Raw genomic sequence first — 25,863 nt, forward strand, 5'->3', positions numbered from 1 at the left:
TGAGGTCTGGGGAGGCTCCCCTGGCTATCCCCTCCATGCCGCCAACAGGTGGCAGAGGATCGCCACATGGAAGTGCCAAGGACCATTGCCCCTTGAAGGAAACGATTTAGAAGGAATGCCGCTTCGGTCTTACATCCGCACCAGACAAACCAAATTCCCAATGTCTGTTGGAAATTACCAGACTATCGGTAGGTAGGTATCAGTAATGTAGATCCCGGGGAAGCTCCTTCAGGAGGTGTGGACCATGTGGGAGAAAGGCGTCAGTTATCGGCTTGCGCCTATTGCAAGAAGTGAGAGGGCAGTCCAGTGAATCTGTGCCTCCTGAGCACCCCGCTCTCTTCATCTGGGTATGCAATCACATCCAAAATGGCAGTACAAGCTTTTAACCTCTCGCACCTTGGAACCACAGGAGGATAGGTGAGGCCCAAATTGAGGCAGAAAGCTCGAGCCATTAACCAACCACCCTACAAGGTGTATACACACATACACCTAAATCATTTAAGGCAAAGGGAGCATTAACTAATCGAAGGGCCAGTGTTTGGCAAGCAGAGAAAGGAACGCCCCTGGGCTGGGATTGACGAACTTCAAGTTCTACATCAAAACTAAAAGCCACTGTCAGTGGCTAGGTTGAAGGAGCCACGGCCCCCTGGAAAAGTGAATAAATCATCATACCAGTTGCATAGGGACACACACCTGAGTCCCCTGAGAACAGGGTGGGGCTAGAAGGCCAGGGTGAGGACCCAATAAAAGAAAGGGGCTATGGCAGAAGGCTGCAGGAGTTTGGAGAAGGAGTTCATTTTGAGACCAATGGGTAATAGAGCAGACGGAGCTGGAGCAGGGGATAGGAGGCAAGGCCCAGACTGCCAGGGAGAGCCGGAGCCTGGAGGAGAGGCAAAGGGGGTGGGGAGAGCGTGAGACAGGAGGCTGGAAAAGAGCCCCAGGGCACTGGGATAGAAAGGCACTGTAAGGAGGAGGTTGCACTTGATATAAAGGGGCCCAAAAAAGAGGTGGTAAACAATAACCAGGTAAAGAAAAGGGGAGAAACACCAGGAGGCAAAGAAAGGAGGAAAATATCAGGCGTTGGAAGGAGGAAGAGGTTAAAAGGGAAATAGAGGGGGAGAGGAAGAAGATCGGATAGAATATAGGAGCATAAGAAGAAGACAGAGAATAGAAGAAAGGAAGAGGCTGACAACATCAGAGAGAAGAAGGATAAGTCAGACCCTGAAAGAGATAAGGTGGTATTGTGGAGAGAGGTGAACCCTAAGACTGGAAAGTGGCAGCGTGGGATGGGGGAGACGAGCACATGCTAAAGCAGCAACGAGGTGCAGATGAAGCATGAGGACAGAGAGGAATAGCAGGAGGGATTAGAGAAGGTCCCCTATCTACAAGCTTCTGGCAAGACATATGTCCTTCATGCCACAAACCCCAAGACATTTCTCACACACTTTATGGAGGCATCACCTTCACTGTTGCTCAAGAATTGCACTTTCTACACAATTCTTAATTTCCCATCCAATAAACCTCCATCCACTGCTTCTTCACCCAGACATGTTGTTATTGATAAACCAGCCATTATCTACAAATTCCAGTACATTGCTCATTACTGTATTGTATCACAAAAGCCACAATCCTGGATGAAGATGCTGACCCTTCCAGTTACTCTTCAGGTACGTTTATTAGCTTAGTTCCAGTTCCATACACATACACATACACATTAGATAGATGGGGGAATACCTACCGGGCATCCATAACCGGCCAGCTCTCCCTCCAACTGATAAACATGGAACACTCACTGAAGCTCCCACACCAGGAGTCCACGCTCACTAATCCACATGATATCCCAGGCATTCCTTACAGAAGCATTTATGGAGATGAGGCAAGCACATTACAACACCCATAATTGCTCATCACCTCTATCTATTCCTTCTCAGCTTTGTGACAAGATCACCTGCAGAGTAGGGCTGGTGAACTCGACATGCTCCATAATGCAATCCCTGTACGAAGTATAAAGTGGATCCCGCACAGCCCTCCCAATCCTTCCTTGGGTGATCCTGAAGTGCAGCCCTTCTTAAAGTGGATAAAACCACCAGAACATACCAATAAGGGGGCAACACCTTTCAATGTTGCAGCGGAAAGGGGCCCAGTCCCCAACCCCACCTCTATAGAGAATAAAACCGTAGAGAAAATCAACCCCAGAACTCATGTTTCATATTCCTAGAAAATGTCTTTAACAGTGGCACTTGGCCACGTGTCCATGCATGGAGTGGGAACAAACCTGCAGCAGACGTCAGGTGTGCAAGATCCAGCATGGACCGATTCATGGAGACACTATGTTAACATATGACAGTCAGAAGAAACACAAGAAGCAAACACTTGTGTTCAATGGAGAGGCACTGAAGACAGGAAAAGACGCGAGTACACAGAAAAATTAGAGCGCTGAATGCATGGTCTGCCATGATTGCACCACTTGATGACCACATGGTCACGACCGTGGAACTTGAACACCACGGGGAGCCCATTGTATACTAACTGGGGCTTGTAATGGTCATAATCCATTCAGAACATTACTGATTCATATTTCTGACTTTACATTCCTTTAGCAAGGCATTGCATTGAGGATTCAGTTTTACATGTTACATAACATACCTTTTGGCAGTTCAGTAAAGCCCTATTGCTATGTATGAGTCCACAAACTACAATCCACAGAAGGCAGAAGACCTATAGGTCAGCTTTCAGTTTGGCAAGTTCAGAGAGGGAGAAGGCAGATTACCTTCCGGTGTGGTGCTTCATGTGCTGTTAATGCGCCTACTTGAACCCTGGGAGTGTCAGTACTTAGCCAGCTGCCTGCAGGAGCACTTTGTTCTTGCATTGAGTTTGTGCCCTGACCTGCTTGCATTGAACCTTGTTTTTCGGCTGTGTCCTGTTGCTGCTGCATCCAGAACCTGCTTCAGTTCCAGTCGCAGTGCCCTGGGCTTCCTGCGTTGAAGCCATGCTTCTCTGTCTGCACTTATTTGCCCTCTGCCCTGCACCCCTGTGCTCCCTGCACTGCAGCCTTTTGCTCTCTTTCTGAAGCACTATGCCCTCTACCTTCCAACACTGTGCGCTCTGCCTGCAGTGCCCTTGTTCCTCTGTCTACAGCCGGTTCTTCGCTTCCAGCTGCCCCTTGATCATTGCCTTCAGGTCTTGTTTTCTACCTGCAGTTCCATGCTCTGTGACCGTAGTCCGTGTTACCTGTCCATAGCTTCCCCGATTCCCATCCCGAGTTCCCTTGTTACCAGTCTGCAGGTGTAATGTTTACTACAAACCGTTTCCGGCAATTCATCAGTCTTCAGACATTGCAACATAGAAAGCGTAGATTCTCCTACCTGGTAATAGATGAATGTCCAACTCGTGGCTCCCAAGGAGTTTCAGGTTTCACAAGAAAGAATGGAAAGATTTCCCAGTAGAAAATAGGAATCCCCCTGGCATCTCCCTCGGAGCCCAGTTAAGTACTTGGCGACCGTGGGAAAACCAGGGAAACCCTCATGGGGGAGAAAACCCTATGAAGAGCTGCTGGGGAGCGTTGGTAAAGGTGAGGCAGACAGGAGGAAACTGAAGGACCTCGGGTTCCGATAATAACGTTAGGTGTTGGTTAAATGCTGGAGAGGTATAAGGGTGAAAACACAAGGTTCAATTCAAAGGTGAGAAAACAACACAATAAGGACTGATGGTGAGATTATGAAAACAGAGTTACCATCCAAACATCTAGACCGGAGTTAGTAGTTGAGGAACCTTGAGAACCGAGTCCGTTCAAGAACTATTCCTTTGTATGAAACGGAAACAAGTTATAAAGAATTTAAGAATCAAAGAAGGTCGGGTGGCAAGGGTCGGAGTATCTGAGTTTAAGAGAAAGAAATCTACCTTTAAGGGGAGCACGAAGTAAAGTCGATATTAGCCGCGAACTGTGGGGGCGTGGCTTAATGGTTACCAATACGATACCCTCGATCCGATCGTATTCCGGATTCTATGAATGAACAGATGTATCAGAAATAGGAAGAAAACATGGTACGGATAGAAGGAAGGAGGAAACAATGAGATGTAAAGACTGAACGAGCTATACTCACTGAGCGTCCGTGTACTCCTATGAGAGTAGCAACGCACCGGTATCCAGGACTTCCCGGCTGATATGCCGAAGAGAGATCGACTTCCGCATCCTGCGTGGCTCGAGGCAGGGAAACAACTAGACCGCCGCTAGGGCTGCCGCGGCCATAAACCGGTGCGGCCATCTTGGAATAGGTAGAAGCGGAATGATTCGTCCTCACGATCATTACAGTATGCCCCTTCTTAGGTCCTTCTCCCCCCGGCTTGTCAGGATGTTTGGCGTGAAATAGTTTCACGAGACGAGGAGCATGCACAGCGTCTTCCGGCTCCCAGGTACGATCTGAAGGGGAATAACCCTTCCAATCGATCAAATATTGTAAATGTCCCCGATGCATACGGGAATCACAAATTCCCTTCACCTCAAACTCAGGACCAGATGAGGCCAAAATAGGGGGAGGACGAGTCGTTATCGTTGGGTGAAATGAATTTCGATTGTCCGGTTTCAATTGAGAAACATGAAAAACAGGGTGAATTCGGGACCAGGTTTTAGGAAGAATAAGTCTAAAGGCAGCACTGCCAATGGGTTTATCCACCCGGAAAGGACCAAAGTATCTTGGAGACAGTTTGGACGGTACCAGGCGTCTGGGGAGAAACCGTGAAGACAACCATACCCTGTCTCCTGATTTGATGATAGGTGCAGGAGAACGAGAACGATCAGCAAATTTCTTCATTCTATCCTGGGTTTGCACTAGGGTATCTTTAGCCCTCTTGTGGCCTTGTCTGATTTGATTCATTAAATGGTCTACATCAGGAAATTTGTGTTCCGATCTTTTTAGTATCGGAAATGCTGAGGGACTGAATCCGTAGGAGCAAAAAAAAGGAGAAGTGCGAATGGAGGAGTGATAGGAGTTATTGTAAGCATACTCTGCCAATGGAAGTAGATCTTTCCAGTTATCCTGAGCTGCCGAAATGTAATTTCTTAGATATCCCTCTAGCGTTTGGTTGAGCCGTTCCGTCTGCCCATTGGATTGAGGGTGGTAACCGGAACTGAGGGCACGGGAAATCCCGAGATGTTGACAGATGTGCTTCCAGTAGAGGGAGGTATATTGTGTTCCACGATCAGATATGATTGTATCCGGTAGGCCATGTAACGCAAAGATGTTATTGGTAAAGATACGGGCCATAACGGCCGCTGTAGGAATCCTGGCCAGAGGTATGAAGTGAGCCATTTTTGTAAAGGAGTCGATCACCACCATTATTGCCGAACACCCCTTTGAGGGGGGAAGATCAACGATGAAATCCGTTGAGATTATCTGCCAAGGACGTGATGGAATGGGCATCTTGACCAGTAGTCCTGCTGGAGTCCTTCGGGGAGACTTGTTCTGAAGACAATCCGGACAGGATCCAATGTATCGTTTTATGTCTTCCCGTTGAGTCGGCCACCAGAACCAGCGAGAAACCATTTCTTGTGTGGAGGTGATTCCACGATGTCCCGCTACCTTAGATTTGTGACACATATCCAATACCTCCTTCTGGAGGGAGGTTGTAGGAATGAAGGCCCGATGACCTAGGAAATAGCATCCATCCTCCTTGACCAATGTGGGTAGTGTCCCTTGTGACATGCCTGGTTTTCCAACTGATTTGGATTGACCCCTCAGACGTGTCAGGAAGTCCTGGGAGGTATGTAACCCTAACGCCATCTTGGGAAAAATCGGTTCAGAACTAAAGGAATCATTAGGGAGCTGTTCTTTACGTGATAAAGCGTCAGCGATTACGTTATCCTTCCCAGGTATGAAGGAGAAAGTGATCCTAAAAGGAGAAAAAAAATGAGCCCACCGGGCCTGACGACTATTGCAAGTCTGGGCGTACTGTAGAATACGAAGATTGTGATGGTCCGTTCGAACTTCCACCGGGTACTTAGCTCCAAGTAGTAAATGTCTCCACTCTTCGAATGCTCTTTTGATGGCTAACAGCTCCTTTTCCAATACCGTGTAGTTTAATTCTGCAGGTGCCAAGGTCTTAGATAGATATGCCACCGGATGTTCCTGTTCGGCATTATCAGACTGAAGAAGAACAGCTCCCAAAGCATATTGAGAAGCATCAGTCTCCACGATAAACTGGCGATTCTGATCAGGTGTCTGCAGAACAGGGGCGGACGTGAACAGATCTTTAAGTCTCTTAAAGGCTTGATCAGTACTCTCAGGCCAAGAAAAGGACACCCCCTTTTTTAACAGATTCGTCAGTGGTTTAGTCAGGCTTGAGAATCCCGGAATAAACCGCCGGTAAAAATTGGCAAGGCCGATAAAACGCTGGATGTCTTTCCCTGAGGTCGGGACAGGCCAATCCAATACGGCGGAAACCTTCTCCGGGTCCATAGCTACCCCTTTTGCCGATAGAACATAACCCAGGTAAGTGACTTGTGGTTGGTGGAAGGAGCATTTCTCTAATTTGCAGAATAGGTGATTTTGATGTAGACGACGAAGAACCTCTCCCACATGTTTAACATGGTCCTGTAGAGTATAGGAGAAGACCAAAATATCGTCCAGATACACTATTACATTATGTAAGAGTAGATCAGCGAAGAGATGGTCCATAAAGCGTTGAAATATCGCCGGGGCATTAGAGAGCCCGAACGGCATAACATGGTATTGGTAATGACCAAACGGTGTCCGGAAAGCCGTCTTCCATTCATCACCGGCCTTGATTCTTATCAGATGGTATTCTCCCTTGAGATCCAATTTAGTGTATAATCTTGCCCCCCTGACTGCTTCCAGAATATCTGGTATCAGGGGCATCGGATATTTGTCTGGTATAGTGATTTTATTGAGGCCCCGGAAATCTATGCAAGGGCGAAGTTCAGTTGTGTTCCGTTTAGATATAAAAAATAGGGAAGCAGCTGCCGGTGAAGTAGATTCAGTAATCAACCCATTCATAAGATTTACTCTAAGGTACTCTCGTAACACCTCTTTTTCGTTATGAGACAGGATGTACATTCGACCAAAGGGTAACGGTTGGTCAGGTATTAGATCGATGGCACAATCGTCTCGTCTATGAGGTGGTAACTGTGAGTACTCAGAGGAGGAAAAGACTTCTTTATATTGATAGTACATGTTGGGCAGCCCTGTGATTTGGTTGAGAGTTGTGATTCCCTGAAATTTAGAAGAGGAAGAACTAGTATCCAACAGAACCTCTTGTTGATCTTTTATGCAGTGGCCCAGACAAAATTCGGAACCCAAAAAGAAGGACCCAGCTGTCCAATTAATAAAGGGGTTATGCTTCCTGAGCCATGGTATGCCCAAAATAATAGGATGGTGTGCTGCTCGGATGATGTCTAGAATTATGTGTTCATGATGAGAAGAGATAGACATAAGCAGGGGACCGGTATGATCCGTAATGGGTCCAGATGTCAAAGGACTGCCATCAACACTTTCCACGGGAATGGATTCTATCTTTGAAGACCGTGGGATACCATGAGAAGAGGCCCAGTGATCGTCGATAAAATTCCCTGCTGCACCACTATCAATAAGGACCGGGATATCTTGTAGGACCTGTTTCCCAAAGGTTAGCGATACCTTTACAACCACCATGGTAGTATCCGAGGGATTGTTACAAGTCGATGTATGGACAACTTGTGAGGAACCTTGTTTAACCATAGGATCCCGAACCGTGGTTCCCCTTACGGTCGGGCGTTTGCGTTTCCCGATCTCCTTGGTGGTGCAATTGGACACTCCTGTACGGTGTGGGTATTGGAACCACAATACATACATAAACCAAGGGATCGTCTTCGACTCCGTTCCTCAAAGGATAGAGGTCCTCTGCCTGTTGCACCTAGTTGCATGGGTTCCTCGGTGGATGGAACCCGTGGAGTAGCAGGCAGATTAGGAGGAAAACGGGGCAACCGTCCTTTCCTTTTTTCACTGGTGCGTTCCTTCATTCGATAATCAATCTGAAGGACTAGTGCGATAAGCTCAGTTAAAGAAGAGGAACGAGGAACCCTGGATATTTCATCTTTCAATTCTTCAGATAGTCCTCTTCTAAAGATGGTGATCTGTGCGTCATCGGACCAAGTAGTTTCGCTGGCCATTTGTTTAAATCTGGTTATATAAGCCAGAATGTCTGAATTTCCCTGTTTTAAATCCAACAAGTGTTCTTGGGAAGCTACTCGAATCTCCTGCCGGCCAAACATTGCACGAACACTATTACAAAAGGCCGGATGGGAGTCTAATATAGGGTTATTACTGGTGATTAGGGGTGTGGCCCAGGCTAAAGCTGGTCCAGTCATTTGGGACACCATGTAACCCACACGATCCCGATCGGTATGGAAAAAGGCGTTCTTAAAAGAAAACTGAACGTAACAGGAATCTATGAATTCTTTCACCTTATGGGGATTCCCATCGAATTGGCCTCCCGGAAGAGGCCCTGGAGGGACCTCTGAGCAATGGGGAACCCGTGAGGCAGCAGTATGTTGTGCTAATTGTTGGGCCATCTGCTGAGCTGCCTGTTGTTGATTCTGTTTTAGGGCAGAATTTTCCTGCTGGAGTTGTTGAACCTCAGTGGTCAAGGATTGTACGGCAGCGATCAACTGTTGGATCTGCTGTTGTTGTTGGGAGTCCATAATGAGGATCTTCTAGGCTCCCAGTTGCAATGACTAAAGAGCAAAGTATGTTTTCGGGCGTTGCTATCTGTAATGTTTACTACAAACCGTTTCCGGCAATTCATCAGTCTTCAGACATTGCAACATAGAAAGCGTAGATTCTCCTACCTGGTAATAGATGAATGTCCAACTCGTGGCTCCCAAGGAGTTTCAGGTTTCACAAGAAAGAATGGAAAGATTTCCCAGTAGAAAATAGGAATCCCCCTGGCATCTCCCTCGGAGCCCAGTTAAGTACTTGGCGACCGTGGGAAAACCAGGGAAACCCTCATGGGGGAGAAAACCCTATGAAGAGCTGCTGGGGAGCGTTGGTAAAGGTGAGGCAGACAGGAGGAAACTGAAGGACCTCGGGTTCCGATAATAACGTTAGGTGTTGGTTAAATGCTGGAGAGGTATAAGGGTGAAAACACAAGGTTCAATTCAAAGGTGAGAAAACAACACAATAAGGACTGATGGTGAGATTATGAAAACAGAGTTACCATCCAAACATCTAGACCGGAGTTAGTAGTTGAGGAACCTTGAGAACCGAGTCCGTTCAAGAACTATTCCTTTGTATGAAACGGAAACAAGTTATAAAGAATTTAAGAATCAAAGAAGGTCGGGTGGCAAGGGTCGGAGTATCTGAGTGTAAGAGAAAGAAATCTACCTTTAAGGGGAGCACGAAGTAAAGTCGATATTAGCCGCGAACTGTGGGGGCGTGGCTTAATGGTTACCAATACGATACCCTCGATCCGATCGTATTCCGGATTCTATGAATGAACAGATGTATCAGAAATAGGAAGAAAACATGGTACGGATAGAAGGAAGGAGGAAACAATGAGATGTAAAGACTGAACGAGCTATACTCACTGAGCGTCCGTGTACTCCTATGAGAGTAGCAACGCACCGGTATCCAGGACCTCCCGGCTGATATGCCGAAGAGAGATCGACTTCCGCATCCTGCGTGGCTCGAGGCAGGGAAACAACTAGACCGCCGCTAGGGCTGCCGCGGCCATAAACCGGTGCGGCCATCTTGGAATAGGTAGAAACGGAATGATTCGTCCTCACGATCATTACAGCAGGTCATCTCTTGCTATTTCAGTCCTGCGTTTCAGTTCTTAGTCCTTGTATGGGAACGCAGTTCAATCCTTGTTCTAGTCCAGAGTTTCCTGTTCCGTAGTCTGCAGTTCAATCCTTGGTTCCAGTTCATTGTTTTCAATCTGCCTTTGTATTCCACAGTATCCCTGTGCTCAGTTTCCAGTTCACTGGCTTATGCTCTTTCTTCCTATTCTTGGTCTTGAACCGTGCTTACCTCCACTTTCTGTTATTTGCCTGGATGTTTCTTTGAAGGTTTGTGTTCCTGTTCTTGCCCTCATGTGTGCTTCTTTAATTCCTGCAGGAATAGCTTGGCTGCTGTTTTTCCCAGCAGGCAATCTGTCTTATTCCTTTGTCACATCTCAGAATTGCCCATTGTGCCCAATTTGTCGAAGTGTGCTCGTTTCCATTTCAGGATGCAATCACTGTTCTGTTCCTGCTGCAACCGTACAGGCTTCAGTCTTGTGACTATTATTTTCTTGTTCGTGCCTTAGAACCCAGACACAGAAGTCCACTCATGCAGCTCCTTTCCATGTGAATGTAGCGTAAGGAACTGTAACACCAACCTACTCATACGGCTAGAGTTACTCCTGCCATTTTGGGAAACCATTTAGACTATATGTGTTCATCCTACATGGGAAGCAAACTTTTCTTTATTTGTTGGGCTCCCTGTCCGAGAGAGAAAAGGAGAGAGAGAGAGAGAGAAAGACAGAAAGAGAGAGATAGTGTGTGTGGAAAAGAGAGAGAGAGAGAGAGAGAGAGAGAGATGAAGTGCAATCCTAATGGCAAATAAACCCACAAATCAGATTACTCAAAGACTGAATCCCACCCTCAGCAACTTTATCAATGCTGACAAAAGCCTCCTGACTTTGTGGGTGTTAAGGCACCATTCCAGAAAGAGAGGGAGGGAAGGTGCGTCAGAAGAGCAGAACCTGTGTTATTAAGCCATGAAGTCCAATTAGGAACAAGAAGAAAGAACAGGATGGTGGGCCAGTAAAGCCCAAGCTTAAGAGTTTAAGAGACATCAAGTTCAAGGGAACGGCTAGACTAGAAGGCCAGCTCTGATCCTGCGCCCAAATACTGGTGAGAGCCGAACCTTAAGAAACATTTAGAGTGAAGCCAGAGGGAGGTTCCAACTCTTAACATTCTAACTTTTAGAATGTACGAAAGGGGGTGGGGGTGAATTGCACCGGAAGTGCAGAAGTACCCAGGAATGGGGCAGGGATTCCTAACTGCAGCGGTAAAGAAACTCCTAGGGCAAGAGGCATCCAATACAGGGCTACATCCGGTAGCGGCTGTGAGGCCATTGCTTTGTCCTGCAGTACAGGACAAAGCCAGAGACAAAGGTCAAGGCAAGACCCAGGCCAAGACCCAGGGCAGTACCCAGGTCAAGACAAAGGTCATTATCCAAGACTGAAGGCCAGGTTGAAGACAATGCTAAAGAAAAGCGCTAGGACACTCGCAAACAACTGTGTTTGTGACTTGAGAAACACTATCAATGGTGGAGGGCCATATGATTGAAATATTGAAATGAAGAATAGGGATTGAACTCTAGCACTAGATCCTTTAGATTAAGGATGACGAATTGGCATTATTCCTCCTTCCTCGCACGGTTTGGCTTAGATACTACACATTTGAGTTGTACGCCCATCCCATAGGTCTTCCTCCAACCTCTTCTCGTTCTAAAGTTAAATAAAGAAGTTAAACCCTATCAGTTCTTTGCCTCTTCTGTTGCCTGCAGCTATGACAGTTACTACACCGCAAAATGACTGGAAAACTTGTATATCTCCATCTGCCACTTTACATAGCACTAATCTGGACAAACAGTAGTGCACAGCAAAATGAATACTATCAATGCTTATTCCACTTCGTAGTTATGATCCTGCAAGCAAGTGACCCACCTTGCTATCCTCTAGGATGCTACATCCAGACTTTTCTCCCCACAAACTGCCATCTGGGGTTTTACGATCTGTATGAATCGTAAACTGGGCTTTTGAGGCCCCAGAAATATCAGTATCTTTCTCTATAACCAAGTAGTAAAGCTCTGCCCATTGGGTGTTCTGGAGGCTAAAGACCCCAACATTTATTCATCCCTCTGTTTAACCCTTTATCTGAAGAAATAGTCATAGTGCCAGCATTACTTCCATTAGATATCATTTTACGTTTGCTCTTCGCATCAAATCTTGCAAATGTGGGGCAGTACAAATTGCACCTTTGATAACATTGCATGTATTTCACATTCAGCATTCCATGCCACATATTTACCTTTGTATAAGGTAATCCATAAACAACTTTAGTATAAAATGACAACCCCTACCCCTCAAACGTAACTGAATTTGTCTCTAACAGATTAAACATAGTAGCCATACCTCTCTCTCCCACTAAACTCATGGATAAAACTCCTCCTGAAATTTGAACTTTTTATTTTTTTACAGTCAGACAATACATAGTCATTTAAAGTTTGTAACAACCTTCTGTCAGGTTCATATTCGTATATTCCACAATCTAAGATGTCATCCAGGAAGCAATATGTACTGTAAAGTAGTACCATGTCTCGCTGTAGGGAGACCCAGCAGATGGCCAAGAGGCCCTGCACCTCTCCAAACAAGCAGAGGATGGGCCAGGAGGTTGAATGGGGTTTATCGCCTGGTAACCCCCAGTTAGTCTAATGTCAGAGCAGGGCACAGACACTCTTGCCTCTAAAAGGGAATCGATGAATGGTGGTGCCACAGAACTCATAGCGCCTGCACACTTTACTCCTCTTCAGCGGGAGAAGAAATGCATATAGATCTACAGAGGGACCTCAGATAGGAAAGCAAACTCTCCATCCATCCATCAACACCACAAGGTCTCCAACCTCATATAGTGAAGAACAGATAGGCAAAGGAATTCCACCCCAGGGGAAGAAAGAAGACTGGCCAAGGAAGCACTAGCCATCCTCAAGTCCCACATCCTAACTGGAGGCCATCCTCAAGGGTGGGGCACACCAGCTGCCCGAAGAGAGACATATGAATTCCTTCCTCCAGAAGGAAGCTGGAAGGCAGCATCAGTGTGTAGTAGGAAGAGAGTACTGCCCAAGTGGAGCAACCAGCCAATCCCAAGTCCTCATACCAGCTAAGAGCCTTTCACCTGGGAAAGAGGCTGAAGTTTGGGCTAACTCCCTATAAAAGCCAAGACACTCCATCTGGAAGTGGTGGCCAAAGAGGGTGAAATTGTTGAGAAAGACAGACCTAGATACCATTTATCTGCAAAGCAGAGAAAGAGTGGGTGCCAAATGGGCAAAAAAGTTGCCCAGAAAGCTAACAAGCTGAGTGAGGCTTTGAAAGTATACACAGGGAGCAGGGTGACACTCAGAGGAGCAAAGAAAGGGGAATAGCCAAAGAGGTTATTAACACTGAGCATTGAAAAGGAAATAGGGGCATTCAGAAGAGCGAAGAATGTGTCTGAAGGGATGAAGAGGGTGAGAGAGAGTGGAGATTTGGAAGACAGTGACATAGAGCCCAGAGGAGTGAAGTCAGTGAAAGAGGTGACCTTTGGAGAGAATTGAGACTAGTACCCAAATGGGCGAAGAAAGTGTGAGAGAATGTAGACTCTTGAAATTAAATTTTGGGAGAGGAACATTGCCCAAAGAAGAATATACAGATCACAGATGGTTACAAAAGAAGAGAACGTTGAAGGAAAGGTACCAAGAGTTTCTAGAAAGATTAATTGAGGAGATTGATACTTTAAACTGAGAAATACAAACAGTGGAAACTGAGCTGGTAGACTGTGAAAAGGAGGCAGAAAGGAAGTAGGAGCCTGCAAGAAAGGAGGTGCTATGCTCCCTAATTACTTTTTTTTTTTACGTTTTTTACAAGAGCCTTGTAATTCCACTGGGAGAAATTGTTTTCCATAAGCAGACAGTGGGGATCCTGCAAAAAGACAAACAGCGGGCCAGTGAGAAAACGTCACAGACGAGAAGGAAAAAAAGGGGAAGGAATACATGTTATTTCAGTACTCACCTAGAATTGCTAAAGAGCCCTGAAGAAGTCAAGTGCTGAACCCAGAGACCTTGTTCCAATACTTTTTTGTTTCAGAAAATCTTTTCATGGCAATGAAGTCCTGGGAACCACCTGAGGGCCAGAGAGAATCCATTTATTTTTACTTTTAGCTTCCCTGAACTTTAATTTGTCAAAGCCCTAGAACCAATCCTGGCATTTCAGTTGCGCTTTATTCCTACCCCGTTTATTAATTTGCCTTCATACTGTAAAAGCTCCCTAAAAAAAGCCTTAAATGTAAGCTTCTGAATTTGTATTGTCAGTTGATTTCCATCATAGATGTGACAGTACCAACTGGCTATCCAAACTGTCTTAACAATATCCTTTAAAATATGGCCCCTACTGAAATCGGTAAAATGGCATCCACAAGGATTGAACCATACTTTCTGGTGTTATGAAAAAACATATTTCACAGAAGAAGAATTACGCTTGGACCTGTATCCCAATGAAAAAAAAACGTGGAAAAGGTTACACTCCTGTCATACAGGCCAGCTATCTATACACTAACACATATGCATAATAATCTTAAGATTTATACACAGTGTGACAGGGCCTGCAAGCGGGCTCTGTCAGGGAAGGGACGGAGACCACACCAAACACACGGTCACCATGAGGGCAGACGCTCTCTCCTCCCTGCCTTACTTGCAATGACGGTGGCAGAGCACCGGTGTAAAGGAGCTGCCGCGAAGAGAAAATTTAGGCCGCTGTCACGTGTCAGGACATTGAGCTATGCCGCAGGGTGTGGCCAATAGGATGACACCGGCAGGGGCCTCGCTATAAAGGGTAGCCGGCATCGAAGGGAGTGCCGCAAGTGGTACCATACCGACCTCAGATGAGGGGGGATGGCCGCGGATGCTCCACGATTCAAAGCAGCTTCCCAAGATGGAGCCTACACACCACCACTAACCGAACAGGGATTATTATTTCGAAACAAAGGGCCTCCAGAAAGGCCAGGAGCCGCTGTGCCACCAGGGAAGGCACTTACTACAGGAAGGCCTCTGCGAGGAGTCAGGAATAAAACTCAGAGACAAGTTAGCCATGTTTTCGGTTAAAGACTTTTATTGAAAAATAAAAGGGGCTGGGAAAATGCCTATCTGACCTGCTCTAAGAGTAATTTTCCTACCTGAACCAAAAACGAAGGGTTTGTCGGCGTCAGAAAGTCCAAAATTAAAACTCTCCTATGTCCAAAGTTCGATTCTGACCCTCTCTCTAAAACGAAAGTCTAAGGTGAAACAGGAAATGTCTTTAACCTTGGAAGCTTTGGGAAATCAATGATGACTTCATCGGGTAAATCACACCTCCCTGTAGGCCAGTCTCACCACTACACACCAGGGATATTTTGGGGCAAGATGTGGCCTGCAAAAAGGCCTGGGCCTCAGCAAGGTCCATATTAGAAATGCAGCAAGGGGCTTACTCGCCACTATGAAGCCTCCTGAAACACCTCCCATCAAACCCCCTCAAGGAAGGTAAGCTATTGGATAAGGTAAGGGACCAATCCTGGGAGGGCGTGGGGTATATAAGTAAGTGTGTGTGGGTGGCTTAGTGTGGTTTAGGTGGTTGAGGACCGCAGGTGGTGGAGGATGTCCGAGGGATCAGAGGGACCAAGGGAGACAAAAGTGCCAGGAGTGCTGAGGATATTGGAGAAAGGGGGTCTGTGGAGCGTCTTGTTTGTGCCAGTGGAGAATGTGAGGATTAGAGGTAGAGTAGGAGTAACAGAGGGGTAGTGGTAGTATTGGCAGAGGTAGTACTAGTAGTTGGGAGTAGAGACAGTAGGTGGAGTAGAAGTAGCGGAGTAATGAGTGAGTAGAAACAAATAGAATGACAGTAGCAGTAAGAAGTAAAGGGATAGTGTTAATAATGGAGTAAGAACAGTAGTAGAGGAAGAGTAGTAAGAGCGACAGGGAGTGGGAGAATATGAGTAGCTAGTGGTAAGAGTATAGAGAGAGAAAATAACAGAAGAATAGCAAGAGGCAAGGAAGTCGAGTGGGACGAACGGAACGATGGAAGTAGCAGGAGTTAGCAACAGTAAGAATTGATAGAGTTGAGAAGTGAGAGAAGTCAGAACAAAGGGTGGATGTTGAAAGGCGGAGTGAGAGATCAGAGGGACCGTAGTTATGGTGGGAGGAGAACATCTGTAGAGACTGATATAAGTGAACAGTCAGGTACGAGTGGGCAAGGTGAAAGAAGGCACAATCCCCAACTCCCTATGACTACTATGCGGCATAGGACAGGGAAAGCTAGAAGACCCCAAGGGAGATCGTTAGCCCAAGTCTTGGGGAAGTCATACTTAGCACGCAAAAGAGCAGAGACAACAGGTGGCACTGATCGATAGTACTAACACCCATTAAGGAAGCCTGGGTTAGAGAGGAGGGTAATGGCTGGGATAGGCAAAAGAGAGAGAGGGATGTCCCTAGCGCCAATTCTCCAAGAAACCGCTCAGTCCTGAGAACTACCCGAGAACCCTTGGCCCAAGCTATTTGTTAAGTGCCAATAAACACCTTTGGACTTACTACCAGAGTCAGCGTGGTTATTTGTGGTGGGCCAACCTGTCACAAAGAGATCATGCCTCATACTTTACATGCTTCAACCTGTGGTGTCACCTTACAGGCCTAAAAAATCTTGTGAATGCCAAATTGAAGCACTAGATGTTGCCATAAATTCATTTAATGCAGCCCCCTCAAAAATATACACGATGCTGCCAATACAATTGCTTGCAATGAAAGGCTGTAATCGCAGCATTTCTTACACTTGTTGCATATGAACACTACATTTTAAGCATTTCATCAAGCACGTACTGCAACGACAACGCTGCAACATAATACTGGTTAGAGATTCTACAAAATAAGTGTCACAGCAGAACTCAACATGATAGATCAGTGCCCCCTTCCTACTTGAACTCCGACCAACTCTGTCGTCTTTCCTTACATCCTCTGCCTACTACAGAGGGCAGGCTTCTTTCCTAAATTCAAATCCTTTCTCCACAGCAGCTCATATTATGTTGCAAGTCAGGGCCAGCAGGATTCTCAGTAGCCGAGGAAGAGAGTCCAGCGTCTTCCCTAAATCGCACATTCCTGTAAGCAAAGGTTGTAAGTGATAGAGGCCTGACACAGAGGCTTCCATGCTGGAGTGTACTGGGAACAAAGAGAGGCCCCGGAAATATTTTTCAAAGTGGCCCCATATTACACATTTTGAGCAAGCCCTATGAGAAAATGTGCAAATAAAATACAAAAGAGGCCCAGGGTGCAGAGGCCCACCGGGAAATCTCCAGAGTTCCCTGTAGGCAGTCCAGCCCTGCCTCCATGTATGCCTGGGTATCCCTGGAACAGAGCGCAAGAGGGCAGATGTCTCCTCTCGATCATGCTGCACATCCAGCCCAAGGATTGTCTCTCCTGAACGGGCCGGAATTGTGTGCTCTCTGATCTGCACCCTAATCTATGCCGAAGTGGCCGCTGTATCGCTGTTAATCGACTTCCCAGCTCTTAGGGGAACCTCGTGGCCAATCATGCTCAGTACCAGGCCAAAGTCCTTGAGAGTGGGATCGCTGATTGTAGCCCCTTTAGCCTTAGTGTGCCTATGTGCAACATTGGCAGGACCTCCGTTGCCAGACTCTACCGAGCCCTCAGCCCAAAGGATGGTGTTCTCTCCACATGGGGAGCCACAGAGGCGCTGGTAACACGGTGGCCAGCCATGGTCGGTTCCTGAAGAAGAGTCCCAGGACGGAGGACCAGAAGCAACAAGTCTTCAGCACCCCAGTCTGGAGACTTGTTCCTTCAAGTCCCCTGTCTTGGGTGTGGCTTGTCTTGATATTCCTCCTGATCTTGTCTGCCATGAACTGGGGAAGATTCTGTGGTGGGGACCTCTTGAAAAAGGGGTCCCAACATGTGAGATGCTCCCGGAGCAGCCTAAGGGAAAGCGTGTCACACAATACTTCGAAAACTCTGTGCATAGGGATCCGCCGCAGGGAATTTCCTGTTGCAGAAGCTGCCATGAGAGAATTCAACTTGCCTCGGCATAAGCGGACAGCATAGACCAGTGGGAGTCCATGGACAAAGAAAATGATAATTTTTTTAAAACAACCAGAAAACCAGGGGTGACGCATGTGAAAAAGTACCTGTGCAGTGACCAGGCTTCCAGCCTTCTGAGAGTGGTCTAATAGGCTAGAGGGCGTAGCCAGTGGGCGGGGCATGTACGTGCAGTGTTCTGCTGCACACATTCATGCTGGCTCCACATTTAGTTTTGGGGATTTTTGCTGATCAAAAAAGGCTCGGGTCCCATCCACGTGAGGTGACATGCCATAAGCATGGGAGAAAGGGAACAGGACATAGGAGTGCAGCGGCATTACCCCTTTGATGAGTGTGCTAAGAATTTCCCCACAGTAAATCGTGTTGCGAAGCTTAGGACATCCCATTTATCTGGAGGAAGAACCACTGTGTTAAGTAGCATGCAATGTGTATCCCTACCAGGATACAAAGCTTGCAGGCAACCCTCTTAGTTAATTATTTTGAATAACCACTTTGCAGTTGCAATAGATCATGACACTCCACTCTGGAACATGCTCCTTAACATACCTGAGAGCACACGAAAGGACTACCAAACCCAGCAGGCGCACCTATCCTTGCCTTTTCCTCTTTAGGACCCTCGTCGACGCGGCAGCTTTCCACAGCCGAGAAGCAGGAACAAAAGCCATGTGTGGAACCTCACACCCCACCCCCCCAAACCCCCGCCCCCACTCCCTTCCTCCCTCGCCTACATAAGCACACTCTGCAGTTTCCAAGCTGCAGAAATTAATGACATTTAGTCTTTGGCCAGATGTTCGTAAGACGTAACCACGCTTTGGAATAAAGTTGGCAGATGTGTTTGTTTTAATTTAGGGCAGCAGAAGGAGTGTATTTATTAAACATCAGTGATATCCACGCTTCCTGGCTCTGTTCCGCCATCTGTTTTTGTTTCAGGTTCTTTTTTTGCGTTTTAATTTAGCGAGGCAAGCAACATAAACAGTATTAGTTGGCCAGTGAAACAACAAAAAGCACCCACAGCTAGCCAGTTTGTTTTCTTAAAACATACAAATAGTTTGCACTTAAGACGTCAGACCATCAAGACCTAGATCCTGTGGGTCAAACTAGCAGAGCGGGTGCGTCATACACAGCGTTCTGGTGTGAACACCCAGAGGCAGTTCCATGCTCCGAGGTCGACATCCCAAAAACATGAAATGATGGCATTGGGCGCCTATCCAGGAACGGAACCTGTTTCTGAATAGACATTTGTGCCTCGCTCCTTTGATGCTAGGTTCGCACTATATAAAACTCAACAGGTGCATAAGTGCATAGAATGTTTGTCTAAGACTTGTCACGATGAGGGAGGAACACAACATTCTGACGCTCGAAGCCTGCGATACAGGTACATTTATTCAGGATTCCAAAGAAGGGCTAGTTGGGGAAAGTAATGACCTCAACAAAAGCGGAATAGACTCAATTGGCCTATTCATGGCAGTAACAAATAGCCCAAAATGAATTGCTCATTTCCGCTAGCGGCCTGCCCTGCAGAGTCAGGTGTTCCAGGGTGAGCTGGTAATTTCCGGGCTCAGTGGGACAGGCTCACCGGATGGTGGTTACGAAGAACTCGAGGGCCCATTTCCCCATGATTTAGGTTATGGAGAGGGCCATGAGAAACAGCTGTTGGGAGTGGACCCAAATGAAAAAGTGAGATTTCAAGAAAAAGGAAGGAATAGAACGTTCCATGAGGGCCTCATGCCATGAGTCAAATTCTCAGTCTAGTTTTTAGTTACCTGGGAGCCCAAAATATGTAGGGTGTCAAAAATTACGTATACTCCCATTAAGGTTTTAGTGCACAAGCACACATCTTTGTCGTTGCCTTGGTTGTAGTTTTTGGTTTGAGCCTTTGCATTCATCTCTGTCCTTGCAGTTGCCTTGGCTGTGAAAACTGATAAACAGGACAAACCCTGTATCGCATACCTTTTGCCTATTGGTTTCTCCAGTGCATACCAGGTGAAAACTCATAGCTCACACCCCCCCTGCCCCCCAGCCATAGGGGTTCTTCTTTGCAATTGCCGGTAAGAATTACCTCCCCTAACTGTGGGACTCTGGGTAGGATTTTCTCTCAATTATCTGGATTCTGTAATGTCACATAGGGATCAACAGTCAGTGGCACCTTCCGGTTTGGTTGAATTTCTGAAATGCTCATTGCAAATTTCATAAAAACATACACTCCAATATACATGACTGTTGACTTGGATATAGAGTGGCAAGAAATTAACAACTACAGTCAGAATTAATATAGCCTAAATCGCACCATGATGAGAGCTACGAGGATTTTATTTGGCACTAACCAGCAAAAAGTCCCTAACAATGAACGAAACCCTGGCAGTTACCTGATATTATTTAGAGTTTAGTGTACTAAACGACTGTGCTTGCTAAATGGGTCATACTGCCATGCAAGATTGTGCATAAAGTAATACTTCAAAGAGGAGGGCTGTGAACTATACAACCACTCGTCCTTGAAACATATTATGAGTGTAGAATATGACTCCTGCAGCGTGTGTCAGAGTAAGGGACCCAATCCCTGAGGATCCAACAAGGTAAAGTTAAGAAAACGGTTTACCCCAAACAATGAGCATGGAAAGGATATATATTGTGATATATATTGTGACCAAGAAATGTCACAATTTATAGACACCTTTCTGCAGCTCTCTGGCTTTTGTGGAAGCCAGAGAGAGCCGAAAAGGCTTCTGCTACATGGATTGTTTCACAGATGCACTCACGCGCAATCTTTATGACTTTATGCACGTCAAGTGTCATTGCTACCACATGGCTGTCGAGAGGTGACACTACCATTCCTGTTAATAAGCACACGTTTGATTTTTGAATACCTGTTGTAATACGCTGAATACACGTTCCTTTTTGCATTCAAGCTTCCCTTATCAAGGTCCGCAAGCTACATTGTGGCAGCTGCAGTCAACCTGGATAGTTTTTTTTATCGACCCACCGGGAGCATTCTTTTTAGTTATAGCTCTCCTGTTGGGCGAAGGGATATATTGCTTGGTTCATCAACTCTAAAGTAAATTGTTTGGTTACAGCCTTGATAAAGACCTGAAGGAAGGTCGAAACACGTGTCGGCAGCACCACAAAGGAAAGGATTATATTCAAAGCGCTAAGCATCACCCACAAATGTGCCCATCTCTCAGCTCCAGCGTACCTATCCCAAAGAATCCACCCGGTCGCTTCCACAAGACCCACCAGGACACCCTATGCCAACATGCTCTCAGTACCCAGGGTAAAAAGAGTTAGAGCAGGTGGCGCCAGCTTCCCTTACCTTGCTGCTCTACACTGGAACACACTTCCCACCTCACTGCGAGCTGAACCCTCACTGACTGCTTTCCGCAAAGCCATGAAAACTACCCTGTTCACCTAACGAGCCTCAAATGCTCAAACTTTAATGACTAACATGTATGATGTACTATGGTGTTTGATGTACCTTGCTGGATGATTCTCCCTATTGCTTAACTCAGGGACCGGCCTCACTGTAACCCAAGGCACAACATGTACCTGTAACTAAGTTCCCTTACAAGTAACGGCGCCACAATGCCCCTGGGCAGCCTGCGCGCTATATAAATGTAATAAATAAATAAATACATAAATTGTCACGCAAATGTGGTTTCTGGCAGGCAGTACCTGCATGGACATTATATTTGACTTTGCTTTGTTTATGATTTCACATTAACTACATTTCTTGGTCACACTATATATCCTTTCCACGCACATTGTTGTCTGAGGTATATCGTTTTCTTAGCTGTGCATACAGTGCATCATCTGACAGCCCATTGTTATGGGAAATTGTTTGGCATATTCGCTAACCCTTTGACTGCCCTTGGGACCTGTATACATACATCCTAATTTCTATTGGAAAGCAATGAGGCCCTAGCAGTGTAGGGGTTACATATACCTCGCTACAGCCAAGATGGCTGCCGATAAGCCATCCCTATGTTTGATCGCTGTGACTTCCTGTATATTGTCTTTCCTTAATACACTTCTCCAAAATGGCTGTTTGTATGCTGCCAGACTGTGAACCTTAGGCTGCCTCAATAGAGATGGGGTTGCACAAATATTGCCCTGCATGGTCTAACAATAATTTTTGGCCACATCTATTTCTTTAGTGGTGGTCTGTCCTTCTAGACTGGTGTGGTGAGGAGTGTCCAGACCCTTAAGACAGGACTGTGATGGGCCACTGTGATTGTCCCCTGCCAAGTGAAAAGAACCAAGGTGGAGTGGACAGGCAATCCTCCGCCCTACAACCCTCGGGCACAACAGCCACTGATTTGGGGTAGCACCCAGCCGCCTAAGTCAACACGTTGTCAGTCTTCAAACCTGGCAGGGGACTTCATCACACCTCATAAAACTTAAAAAGCATTTATAATGTCATTTCCTGCTGGAGGGGAGGCATTATGTTGCACAATGACTAACCTGTGTTTGACACCAGAAGAAATAGCACAAACCAGATTCAGGAGCATGGCCAGTGCATATAAACAGGAACAGAAACTCTAGTAGGACGGTCGTGTGGGCCCTGTACATGCTGCTATCACCATCATCGCCAAGCTGAATCCCAATTCATAATGATCTTGAACTTCACAGACAAATATCACCTGCATTACACATTAGTGCAATTCTTCACAACAAAAGTCGATCCATCTAACTGATTCAGGTCCAAATGATCCCTTTTCGGTCATGCGTTGCCCCAATACTGATATACAAAACACAAAGAAAAAAGTAAAGCTTGCATCAGTCACCAGATCCGTCTTCTATGACCCAACCTACCGATCCCGGACACATTATTCCAGGCGATGTCCATAATCAGATGAGCCATCTTCGGTCCAATTCCCGGCAGCTTCACCAGGTCGGCCAGGTTATCGGGAATGTCGCTGCTGTATTGCTGCTTCAGGATCTCTGTGGTCTGCTTGATATACTTCACTTTGCTCTGTAAAATGACAATGGAAATAGCACTGGCATGAGCAATGCCATGCCTCGGAATGTTGAACCACTTTGGCCCAAAACCGGCTCACACCCATTGGTCAAATACACTGCGAATACTGACAATTTATCGCACTTAAGAGAACTCTGGCCAGCCAAAGGCGACATTGGTGGCGATGTACTTCCAATCCCACCTTTCGTTTTGAGAATAAGACAACAAATCCCGCTGATGTTGCAAGGACCTGGGAGTATTGCCTAATAGGGAATTTTGAAAACAAGGTAATGCACATGGTTAATATTGTTTCCCATCCTAAAAGCATTTCTTACCCTAGAACCACTTTCTGAACAATACTCCAGTGCTTCCCAGCTATGTTCTCTCTTTAGACAACGCTTACATACATATAAATGTCCTTGCCATCCTCAAGTAAAGGACATATTCCTGGACCATCCCGGTGAAAAAGCACCTGCATGTCTGAGTTGGTCATTGCTTTTGTGCTTTGTGTGAATGAAGACGAAATGTCCTTACTTTGTCTTGCCACAATAAAGGCAAAATGCAATGATTGCACAGGGCCCGACAGTGTGAGGGCTGACCGAAATAATTACTACTGATACTGAGAAAACCTATATCGTACTGCTGATATTGTACATTATAATATGCTGGGATTCACTAAAACTGCTGTGTAGTTTACTATTTGTTTGATCCCATGTTAAATTAACTATGTTTTACCTTGTCAGTAGTAAATGCTGGGGTTTCTTGTCTACACAATACGTCTAGTGTGTAGTAGTAGTTTGTCATTTATAAAGCGCCTTTATCCCATTAGTATGGCCTCAACACGCTTGTGGCGGGGAACACCCTTGGGTATGGGGGAATTGTCAGAGAGGTTATAATGCGTGTGTGCATTTGGCCAAAAGGAAGTTGGGTGGAATGGCTGAACCCCAGTTACCTACCCATGTTGATCAGGCAGGCAGATGGGTGCTGTGAGTGGGTCGGGAGAGTGAGCGAGTGCAGGAGACTTGTTAAGTGTCCAGCTAGACCAAATATTTGATGTCTGACTTAGCTGCGTTCTGATGGCAGAGATGATGTGCGTTGTGTTTTAGACTGGTATATGGAGGTGGAAGCATGTACCCCAGATGGAACTCTGCTTTTGATGTGGCCATGAAATCTGATCGTCCGGTCTGCCCAGAGTTATACTTTACCTTGCTCTGGAGATGTCCTTGGGAGGCAAAGAGTATCACGGCCTGGGTGTCATGAATGTAAGCGTGAAGTCGGAAAAGCTTGTCAGGTTGCAGGAGAGAAGAGTCAGGTTTTTAGGGCCTCCCTGAAGCAGAGGTGGTACACTACGCAGCATTTTTTTTCTCCACCTGGGCTAACTTTATCTGCCCATGAGCCCCCAGACTGCATGGAACTGGCAACCGAGTTCTGCATTCTACCTGGGAACATCTTTGTTGTGCTGAAGACCGCCTCATTGGTTTGTTTCATCATCAAATTGCGGCCTGACCAGGAGTCAGCAGGTGATGCTGGGCCCCCTTAAAGGGCCACCTAGAAGGTCCTTGTAGAACCTGTCTGGGCCTGTCCGGGCTCTGTAGGGGCCAGAGGGAGCCCCCACCTTCTGCTTGCCGATCCCAAGGAGTACATATATGTGGCTATTCCCAAGCACGCCACACAGAGCTAATAAGGAACTCCTCCCCTCCTTCTGACTCACTCATTGCCTCTTGCGAGCATCTGCACAGGGCCCTACTTCGCTGGTCTGCCTGTCCTCCTTGCAGAGCGCTCCCCCTTATGTGGCCTCTTGTGTTACCCCACACTGCAGTTGAGTCCAGCCATTGCCTCCATCCCTCCCAACTCGTTGTCTCCCCGCTGCATCCAGTTCCTTGTCCTCCCTCCCGTGTTACATCTCTTTAGGACCATGGTATGCCTAATCCTCCCCTCCACCCCCGCCCCAGTCTTCTTCACTCCTTCATATTAGTAGGATACAACTTTATTGACATCCTGCCTTGCTGCTTTGTTCAAGGACCATACATACTGGCCTCCATCATTATTGATTTTCTCCACACATGCCTTCTACCTTAATCTGCATCTTGCTCTTCCTGCCTGCACTCCACAGTCCCCTCTCTTTCCTCGCCCATAGAAAGTCAAATCTGCCTATTTTTGTAAACTGCTGGTTGGGTTTAAAAATACTTTTCCTCGCCTGTAGAAAGTCAAATATGTGTGCTCTTACAATTACTACTGTTTTTAATTTGTTGACTCCCTGCTCCTGGCCCACTCTTGTCTCTCTGATCTTGTTCTCACCTCTTAACTGATGTGTTTTTCTGCTGTATGTTGTAACCTTTGCCTCATCCTTTCACTCTTGGCCTGATCGTTGCATTGCTGTGTGGCTAGTTGGGTCGTGCTCTGCAGTTCCTCCCTCTCCCACACCCCCTTCCTTCTCCCTGCACTCTCCTCAATGGTGCTCTCAATCTCCCCTATCTTCTCTAATTGCTACTCTATCACCTTTTCTACCCCTCGGTCAAAGTCTGGAATAAAAAGGTTCAAGAAGGATCTCCTGGTCTCCAACCCTCGCCTGCCCATTGATGACGTCTATGTCAACGCTTCTTCCAGGCAGACTCTCACAGACATCCTCTTTATCGTTCCTTCTCCAGATTTTGGGTTCCCCACATTGTCTCTTTACTCTCCCCTCTCTTCTATCAATGGTGGCATCCGCTGGGAAGTACTCTTGGCATCCTTCCTTTCCTCCAGGGTCTTCATTAATGTCTAGCAAAATAGCACTATCATGGCTTAGGGCTCTCATTCCAGCCTCCTCCTCCTTGATCGGTGTCTCCCGTCTCTCACAAACTTCCCCCTCCCCTCTCCTACATCCCCTACTTCTATCGTCCCTCTGGCTCCTCTGCCACCTCTGACTGATGTACCACACTGCTGTACCCCTCCCCGGAATACCTTCAAAAGTGGCAACCTGCTCCCCTTGGCTACCCTCAACTCTCGCTCTCACCTGGACCTCTTGGGCCCCCGGGCTTAGCTTCCACCCACACTGCCAGCCTCCTT

General features: G+C 46.6%; 1 protein-coding gene across 3 annotated transcripts in view; it reads right to left on the reverse strand.

Moving 5' to 3' along the window:
• The window catches only part of NTHL1 (nth like DNA glycosylase 1), a 275,635-nt gene that overhangs the window by 65,901 nt on the left and 183,871 nt on the right, over positions 1-25,863 (reverse strand). For all 3 annotated transcript variants that reach the window (XM_069647325.1, XM_069647327.1, XM_069647326.1), the window contains one exon: positions 22,671-22,830. In XM_069647325.1, the coding sequence (XP_069503426.1) occupies positions 22,671-22,830 (160 nt within the window). The remainder of the gene's footprint in view (positions 1-22,670; positions 22,831-25,863) is intronic.

The sequence above is a fragment of the Ambystoma mexicanum genome, chromosome 2q, assembly GCF_040938575.1.
Source record: "Ambystoma mexicanum isolate Mex_15411 chromosome 2q, UKY_AmexF1_1, whole genome shotgun sequence".
NCBI classification, from domain to species: domain Eukaryota; kingdom Metazoa; phylum Chordata; class Amphibia; order Caudata; family Ambystomatidae; genus Ambystoma; species Ambystoma mexicanum.